The sequence below is a fragment of the Neofelis nebulosa genome, chromosome 11, assembly GCF_028018385.1.
Source record: "Neofelis nebulosa isolate mNeoNeb1 chromosome 11, mNeoNeb1.pri, whole genome shotgun sequence".
Classification (NCBI taxonomy): Eukaryota; Metazoa; Chordata; class Mammalia; order Carnivora; family Felidae; genus Neofelis; species Neofelis nebulosa.
Genome location: NC_080792.1, coordinates 73,553,461 through 73,562,691, shown reverse-complemented (window position 1 = coordinate 73,562,691; position 9,231 = coordinate 73,553,461). Strand labels below are relative to the sequence as shown.

Genomic DNA, 9,231 nt, shown 5'->3' with positions numbered 1-9,231 from the left:
TGTGAGGCTGGGATTTGCAGCAGCAAAGGCCCAGGTCACGTTAGGGCCCTGGAGTAGAAAGGATCTGGGGGTGATGAAGGGTGGTGGAAGTGATGGTTACCGGGGAGGTGACTGTAGTGGTGGAGATAGTGATGTACATAATTATGATGTTGGAAGTGGAGGACTGACACGGATGATGGAGACTGTGGCGTGGTTCATATAAATGGAGGTGGTGGAGGTGATAAGGGTTATAGATGTTGGCAATGGTTGAGGTAGTAGAATGAAGAGAGGGTGGTGATGGTGATGAGGGTGATAGTAATGGGTGAAGGAGAGGTAGGGGCAGGGAGACAGTGGGGGGTGTTATGTTGATGGAGGAGGAGATGGTGGTAGAGCTGAAAGTGAAGGTGGAGGGGGTGGTGAAGGAAGAGGTGAGAGTGGACATGGTGGTGGTGCTCAAGCCACTAAAGAGGGAAGGACAATTTGAACTTAACCCTGCCCAGTCCTCTGACTCCTATTGTACAGAAAAGAAAGCTGAGGCCCCCATGAGTACTAGCCTTGGATGTAATCCCGGAAGCGGGGTGGGGGCAGGGACTGGGATCTGTCATAGGACTCAGCCATCCAGGGGTAGGACAGGGGCATCAATGTCCTTCGGAAGCCAGGCAAATATCATGCAAATGAGCAAGCAGAGCGTTCCTGCACACTGCGGGACAGCCCAGGATTTTCTATCATCTTCTCTCCCTGAAGTCAGATCCCATAGGGGATTTTGTTTTTGGCCCTGCCACTGACTTACCTGGGGAGGTCACTCTGGTTTCTGATTTGTGTAAGGGAGATAAAAATGATAGATACCACCTAAGATTGCTGTGAAGATACAAGATAACACATATGAAGTGTTTAGCATGGAGCCCGGCACAAGCAAGCTCTCAGTAAGGGCAGCTGCTCTGAAGTTATCATCACCAGTGCCATCATCGTCATCAATATCACCATCATTATCTGCTCCAACCTGCCCATTTGGTTGATCTGAAACTGATCACTGGTGGCCCAGTGTTAGTTACATTCCTGGGGGGAAGGGAAAGGGGCTCTGAGACCCAGATGTGGCTTTGCCAGGGGAAGGAGGCGGGGGGGGGGGGGGGGGGGGGGGGGGAGGGCGGACCCTGGGTGAGAAGGGAGCAGGGTGAGAGCTATATTTGAGCTCCTGGTGTGATGACTCAGGAGGTTGATAACAGGCTCTGGGGCTCCGGGCGGCAGGCTGGGGGCAGCTGCCAGGGAGAACCGCCCCCCTGGAGACGGCTGTCTCCGAAGGCCCCTCCTGGCTCCCTCCTTTCACTCTAGGGAGTCGGGGTGGGGGGTGTACTAAGGCAGAGGGTACATCTTGTCCAACCCCCTCTTGGAAACTCTTAGTGCTACACTTCAGGCTGTTTAGGTCAGGAATAGGAAAGGAGGGAGCTGATGATTGACAAATTATCTCACTTGCTCTCCATAGTAACCCTGTGAGGTTGGTAATAAGATCCCCATTCGACAGAGGAAGAAACTGAGCTCCAGGGATTACACAGCCAGTAGGGGTCAAAGAGTAAGGTTCCTGGGGAGGGAGTGAATAATTCTCCCCCCTAAAGTGACTGTTGAACTCCTTCATTGAAGGAGAGTCAGTATTGCCAAATTGGAAAAAGGAGAAGTGTTCTGGGAAGCAGAGGGAGGAGCAGGGGCAAAAGAATGAAGTATGGAAAGTCTGGGCTATGAAAGCGTGCAAAATTTGGATATGTGCCCTCATAGTCCTTTGGCTCAGAGTAAATCCACCATAAGCAGGGAAGACAGACTTTCTCTTTCCTATTCCTTTTCCTTGAGCCACCTCTCAAGGGCACCTGAGGATGGTAATGGTACAAAAGGGTGTGCCCTCCTTCCTTTTGCTCCCTGACCACCCTGACTGAGACCCACAGTAAGGGAAGTCACACTGTGGCCACTAGCTGATAAATCTCTGGAGATGTACAGTGTGCCATAAGGTATTATGGGAAGATGGAAGAGGTAAGCATTAAGAAGGTCTTACTGAGAAGGAAGTATACAGGGCACAGAGGAACATTTCTCCTCCCTTCACTCCAAGGTTCCTTACTGGTACTGAGTGCCACGTGTTATGTCATTGTCTCCTCATCCTCACCCTCTCGAGAGCACAGGTGTCATCCTCACCTCCCATTCTGCCCCACAGGCAATGGGTTCAAGGAGAAGGAGTGACTTTCCCAAGGTCACACAGCTGGAGCTGAGCTCAGGCATCCCTCCTCCCTCTCTTTAGCTCCCCCTCCTCCCAGACAGCCCAGCACCCGCTGTCAGCTGCTCTGAAGTGAGTGGCTATTTTTATTCTGGTGCGAGGGGATCTTGGGCAGCAGAGCCATGTAGGTTAGAAGGCTCTAGGACACCGGCTTCGGCAGGGAAGGGGAGGCTTACTGCAAGAATATAAGCTTGCTTGGGGGCTGTTGTTTCCTGCAGGCTGACCTGCCCCGGGCTCCCATGTATCCAGAAATTGCTTTTCTGGAGTTCAGAACTGTGCATAGAGCCAGACTAAACCCTGGCTCTGATCCCAGATCCAATTTGAACCCTAATTTTGGTGTTAACTGAGCCCTGATCCCATGCCAAGACTAAGCCTATACCTTACCTTGACCAAAGTCTTAGATTGAACCGTGACTCTACACATGTACTGAACCCAATTGGAGCCCAAGGCCGATCCACCCCTAAGGCTGATCCCAGTTTGAGACCTTGATTCTAGACCCAGATTAAGCCTTGATCCTCGCCTAAGACTGAGCCATCGTCACAGACTGAATTCTAACCCCAGTCCAGACTAACCCTTGATTTAAGACTGAGCCCCAACCCCAGGTCTAGACTGAGCTCTGAGTCTAGTCATTAACTAACCCCTGAACCTGGTGGCAGATTGAGCTATGGTCTCAGACACAGACTGAGCATGGAGCCAAATCATTGATTGAATCCTGACTTCAAAATGAGCTCTGACCCCAGGTCACACAACTCTGGTGGCACACTAAGCCCTGGATTCAGACTGTGCATGGAATGTGGTCAAAGGCTGAGCCCTGAGTGTAGTCATAGACTGAGCCTTGATCCTGGTCACTGATTGAGGCCCAAGCCCAGTTATTGACTGAGCCCTGCCCTGACTCCAGTCCCAGATTCAGTTCTAAACTTGGCCTTAGGCTAAGGGCTGCCCCAGACCCTGAGTCTGACCCCATCAGAGACAAAACTCCAAACCCAGACCCACCTGAGGAAAGCTGCTAGCCTAGATTACAAAATGCCACTTAAATGCATGGTTTACAAGCAGAGATCTGTTCTGGGAGATCCTGGGCCTCCCATGGGTACTGATGCCAGAATGTTCCCGGTACTGTTATGGCCAGTGTCTCTACCACTGGTTCTACTGGCTGGCTAGTCAACCCTCAGCAGCCCAGGCTGTGGCCCTTCTAGGCCACAGCATCTAGGCTAATGCAATGAGAGTGGTTTGGTGGCATCTGTCCAGTGAACAACGTGGGCCCATGAGGCACTGAGGTTTGGCTCTGTCAGCAGAAAAGCCACAGGCTCCATGGGACCACTGGCTTCAGCCACTCTGAGGCTCTTGCTGAGGTATGGGGTAAGGTTGAGGGAACCCATGGCATTTGTCCCATTATTTAAAAAAAAAAAATTTTTTTTTAACGTTTATTTATTTTTGAGACAGAGAGAGACAAAGCATGAACGGGGGAGGGGCAGAGAGAGAGGGAGACACAGAATCGGAAGCAGGCTCCAGGCTCCGGGCCATCAGCCCAGAGCCCGACGCGGGGCTTGAACTCACGGACCACGAGATCATGACCTGAGCCAAAGTCGGATGCTCAACCGACTGAGCCACCCAGGCGCCCCTGTCCCATTATTTTTGTAAACAATGTTTACTGTTTATATTTAGCTAATACATATTTATTATGGAAAATATGGGGAAAAGTATAAAGGAGAAAAAATTCACCCTGTAATTTCATCTACCAAGAGATGACCATTTTGACTTCTTGGGGTGTTTCCTTCTAAATTCTGTTATTTGGTCTAGGCGTATGTATCTTTATATGTGTATTTTATAAAATTAGTTGGCTACTCTGTTGATGCTACAACATCCATTGGAGCCCATATCCTTGATAGGCTTCTGGAATGGGTCTCAACTGGTTAAGCCAATGAGCAATTTCCATTCCCCTAGCCATATGATTGGATCTTGTATGGACTAGTGAGATATAAGGAGACTTTTGCTAAGGGCTATTGGGAAAGAAAGCTTGCTTTCTCTCCTGAGAAGTTTACCAAAAAATATCATCTTCCCTTAATTAGATATGAATAAAGAAGCCTGTGGTCCTGTTGGCAGCCATCTTGACACCATGCAGGTAACTGGCCTAATGACAAGCTGACACTATGGAAAGCAGAATGGAGAGAGATCAGGTCTTGGTGACTTTATCAACAGGATCAAAACTCACCTGAAGCCCTCCCTGCCATTAAATTTTTTTGTTATTTGAGCCAACAGATTTCATTTATTGTTTAAGTCAGTTTAACTTGGGGTTTCAATGACTTGCAGCCCAGAACATCACAACTCCCAACTGATATTACTGTTTTATAGCTTGATTTTTTTAATACCATAACTATGAACATTCTCCATGTCATTCAACACTATGCTGCATCATTTAAAACAACTGCATGATTTTCTATCCTTTGGAGGTAGCATCACTTATTTAACTCATTCCTTGATGTGACATGCTTAGGTTGTGACTCCAGTTTTTCACTATTATAAACAGTGGTTTTGTGTTTTTTTAAATAATATATATTTTTAATATTTTAATTTTATTTTTAAGTAGGCTCCACAGCCAATGTGGGGCTCGAACTCATGACCCAAAGATCAAGAGTTGCATGTTCTACTGACTAAACCAGCTGGGTTCCCTTGCTTGTTTGTTTGTTTGTTTTTAATACATTAAGAGATTTATTGCAAAAAACTGGCTTATACAACTGTAGAGGTGGGTATGGCACACCTGAAATCTGTAGGACATGCCAGTAGTCTAGAAACTTCTGGGCAGGAGGGGCTGCTGCAGTCCATGGGTGGAATTTTCTCGTCCTCAGGGAAACTCCAGTTTTGCTTTTTGTTCCATAAATCCATGCCTCAAAACGTGAAAGCCAGAAGGTACAGGGAATCCAGTGCCCAGCGACACTCAGCAGCTCCTCCCACAGACACCACTGCCCATGCCTTGGGCACCAGAATTTGAGCCAGAGCATGGACCCTGAAGTCCACAGCTGGGTAAACAATGTTTTGATAACCTAAAAATTGGTCCCTTCTCTGATGATTACTTTGGGCCAAATTCTGACAAGTGGAATGACTGGGTAGAAGAAATGCTTTTAGGGTTTTGATTTGTTGAGTCAAATTGCCCCTCGGAAAACTTGGATGAATTCACATTTCCACAGCAGTAAATAGAGTGTTAGACATAGCTTATCATGTCAATAGTCTGGACAAAACTAATTATATTTACAGCCCCTAATGTATTTACAAAGAATGGGTATTAAATAACAACTCTAATCCTATTATTATTATATCTTTACAATCAAGTCAATGAATGTGAAATAGCAGGGTATAAGCAAAGAAACCTGACTTCATCCATTAGGCTCAGTGTCTAGGGCCCATGACACTTTTAGAGGTTATGAATATGTTTTAATTTTCATTTCTTTTAAAATTAAAAGAAAAAAACATATAATTAATCCAGTCAAGATTGTATTCATTTTTTTAAATCAAAGCAGTTGTAAAATGCAATATTTAATGTATATTTTATCTATCTATCTATCTATCTATCTATCTATCTATTTATTTATTTATTTTAATGGACGAAAAGGCCCAGGAAGGCAGAAATGCCTAAGGGTCTATGAAAGTCATCATGCAGCTTTGGCTTGATGTTGAGAAGGATTCTGATTCCGTCTAGATTTAACAAGAAAGAGCACGGTGATTAATTTGCTGTGTCTGCCTCAGGCTTAAAGAGGGGAGGTGGTGTCCTTATCCAGTCATCTTTGGTTTGATGAGATGAGCACAGGGATGTTTCAGGTTCAAATCCCAGATCCACAACCTCATCGCTCTACTTTTCTAAGCCTGTCTCTCAACTTGCAAAACAGAGTGCACAGGACCTTTATGAGGTAAGAAATGAAATAATGAAAGCTAACAAACAATGTTCCCGGTACTGTTCTAAAGAGCTTTATGTGTATTAACACTTTTATCCTCCCAGCCCCTACAAAGTACGTAACATTGCACAGTTCGCCATCATGTGTACTCCAGGGGCTTGAAACCTAGATCAGAATTTCATCCAAAGCAATAAAAGACACCAACAAGAATTCCTCAAGCCTCAGTTTCCCCCATCTTCGAGTCGAGTGGTTGGCCCAGAAACTCCCTTGTCTGCATCCCTCCCGCGCCCCCTGCCGGCGTAAGGGAGCATTGTCTGGCCTCATCCTGCCGTAGCTTCTACGCTCTCGGCAGGCAGAGGGAGCGTGGACACTCTTGGGGCTGGAAAATTAGAGGCCTGAGGGCCAGAGGAGATTTCGGACCAGAGAAGACCCCGAACCTCGCTGGGAGAGAACTAGAGGCCTCTGGGGAGGAGACAGACAGCTAGGGGCGTGGTCCCTAGCTGGGTGGGGCCTTTAGTGGGGGCGGGGCCAGCCGGTGGACCCAGACGTGGCGCAGGGGCCCAGCGGTTCGCCTCCTTCTTGCGGATCATCTTCGGCCCGGTTCCGATGCACCTCCCGCTTCCTCCACCACCCCTGCTGCTGCTTCTTGCGGCTCTTGCGGCTGCCGTCACCACCTTCCGGCCCGACTGGAACCGCTTGCACGGCCTGGCCCGAGCCCGGGTAGAGGTAAGTGCGCTGGTCCCTAGCTCAGGGACCACTACCCACAACCCTGTGGCCTTTTAGCCTTGGAATCACCGCTCATTTTGACCCGACGACCCTCCCGACTCCCAAATTCCCCTCAGGGCCAGAACCATCCCTCCCCTCTCCCCAGCCTCAGGACGTCCCAGCACCCACCGTGGCAGCCCCCAGACATGCGATCTTGCGGCCTGGAAATACGAACTCCTCCCCAGTTTCCCATCCGGCCGGACAGCGGGTCCCCAGACACACTGGCCCTGTCCCCTAACTCTACTCCGGGCCTGTGACTCTTCTAAACTTGCCCTCTGGAGCCCAACTTTACATCCTCCCATTATTCCAGTTTTTACTGGAATTCCTCCCCCACCCAGTTCCGGTTGTCTCTCCCTTGCCTGAGGGAAGGAAGACTCTGGGCGCAAAAGCCAACTGCATTACCAACACTTAACTCAGCAGTAGTCCCTCATCCTCCTCTGTGGGGAAATTACCCGCCAGAGCCCCTGTTTTGTGCGTGACTTGAATCATCACAGATCCTCTACGGGCCTTAGCTTACTGTCTGACAAAAGGAGGGGGAGGAGGAGGGAAGACTAGAATGGGTGTTCCTGGGGTCTGGACTCCTGCTGGGAGGTGGCACTCTCCCTCTGGGAGTGCTGGGGGAGAGCACCCACCCTCCCATGTTGGGGAAGCAACCAAATGGAGGGGCAGTTCTTCATGGGGTTAGATAGGGACCAGATGGCAGGTATCTCTAATGGGATCTCCCAGGGCAATTCTGAGCTGTTTACTTCTGGTCTGCCTTCACCCTGAGGCTTTAGGGGCCAAAGACCAGGCCCCGGTCTCTACTGCCTGAAAGAAGTAATCATTTCTTTTGGGCATTGATTGGGAGTGAGTCAACAGTCAGTAAGGTGTGCAGGCAACAGTCCCAAGGCTGGTAAGTGCCCTTTGGGTCTCTGGCCTTGCTCTTCTCTCTCCTAATGTTCAGAAGCCTCAGTTTTCCCATCTTTACAGAGTTCCCCCTTTTGCCCATAAGGAACCTCCATCTCCATACCTTGGGAGCTGCTGTTCCAGGGGTAATCCATAGCCCCACCCAACTCTGGGACGAGGGTAAAATGGTCTGGAGGGTGTGGTTGGGGCAGACATGAAGGACTTCTGACCTATCCCTTTTTGTCTCCCTCCAGACCTGTGGGGGATGACAGCTGAATCGCCTGAAGGAGGTAAGTTTGAAGGAAGGGGTCTCCAGCTCTGTCACCACTGAACTTGAGGGGAGGGTAACATCCCAAAGATTGGGTGGGGGAAGTTCCCTGGGATGGGAGTCAAGGGCGTGTGACCTTAGCAGGCTTCAGTTTCCTGTTGGTGTTTGAAGGTGGTTGGGGTCTGATGCTCTGGTTCTTCCCCAGGTGAAGGCCTTTGTCACCCAGGATATCCCTTTATAGTATCCTTTTTTCCGTTCTGGGGGAGGGAGAATGGGGAGGAGGATCTGGGAGAATCTCCTTCCACTTAACTTTACAGATAGGGATGACAAATGGTTTTCATCTGACAAGTGGAATTGATTGATAGTGACTGGCCAGAGAATTTCTAGGTGGTAGGCAAGAGAAATTGACTAGTGATGGTTGCCACTGATACAGAAAAAGAGGGCCCTTTGCTTCTTTGAACTCTAATTTCCTCACATGTAAATGTGGATCCCTACCCTACCTGGGCTAAAGAGGCAGCGCTATTCACTTTCTCTTCGTCGGTGGGAGACCCCACCTGCCTCAGGTCACCACAACCCACCTTAACAACTCCAGTCACAACATGGTAATGAAACATCTCCCAGGGGCAGACCCAGAGCTCGTCCTGCTGGGCCACCGCTACGAAGAACTGGAGGTGAGGCCTTGGAAGCCAGACGGGGGGCGGGGCTAAGGGCGGGGCGAGGTGCACTGACCTCCCTCTTCATCTTCAAGCGAATCCCACTCAGCGAAATGACCCGCGAGGAGATTAATGAGCTTGTGCAGGAGCTCGGCTTCTACCGCAAGGCGGCGCCTGACGAACCTGTTCCCCCAGAGTACCTGCGGGCGCCTGCCAGGCCCGACCAAGGCGCTCCGGCCCGCGCTGACCTTTAAGTCCGGGTATGCGGGCCCGCTCCCTCCCTAGCCTGAGCCCTGGGGACAGAATGAAGCGCTCAGCGTCCCGGGAACACCTCCCTCGCTGAGGGCCGACGCCCCGTCCCAGAGCCGGCAGAGATGGAGTTGGGGGTTCTTGCTAACCCCCCTTTCTTCCCTCCCCAGCTCAATTAAATCCTCTTCAGCCTTAACTGAGACTCGACTCCTTCTTTGTTGCGGAAGGGTGGGGAATAGGAGCCCCCCTAAGACTGCCAGCATCCCCAAATACTTGGCTGCTGGAGTGGGGATG

General features: G+C 49.8%; 1 protein-coding gene across 1 annotated transcript; it reads left to right on the top strand.

Annotated features, from left to right (window-relative positions):
- The first annotated feature begins 6,474 nt into the window (after positions 1-6,474).
- On the top strand, positions 6,475-9,133 carry SELENOM (selenoprotein M). The gene is made up of 5 exons (XM_058690857.1): positions 6,475-6,843; positions 8,022-8,057; positions 8,241-8,275; positions 8,628-8,706; positions 8,784-9,133. The coding sequence occupies exons 1-5, from the start codon at positions 6,724-6,726 to the stop codon at positions 8,940-8,942; spliced, it is 429 nt and encodes a 142-aa protein (XP_058546840.1). The 5' UTR covers positions 6,475-6,723; the 3' UTR covers positions 8,943-9,133.
- The last annotated feature ends 98 nt before the right edge of the window (positions 9,134-9,231 follow it).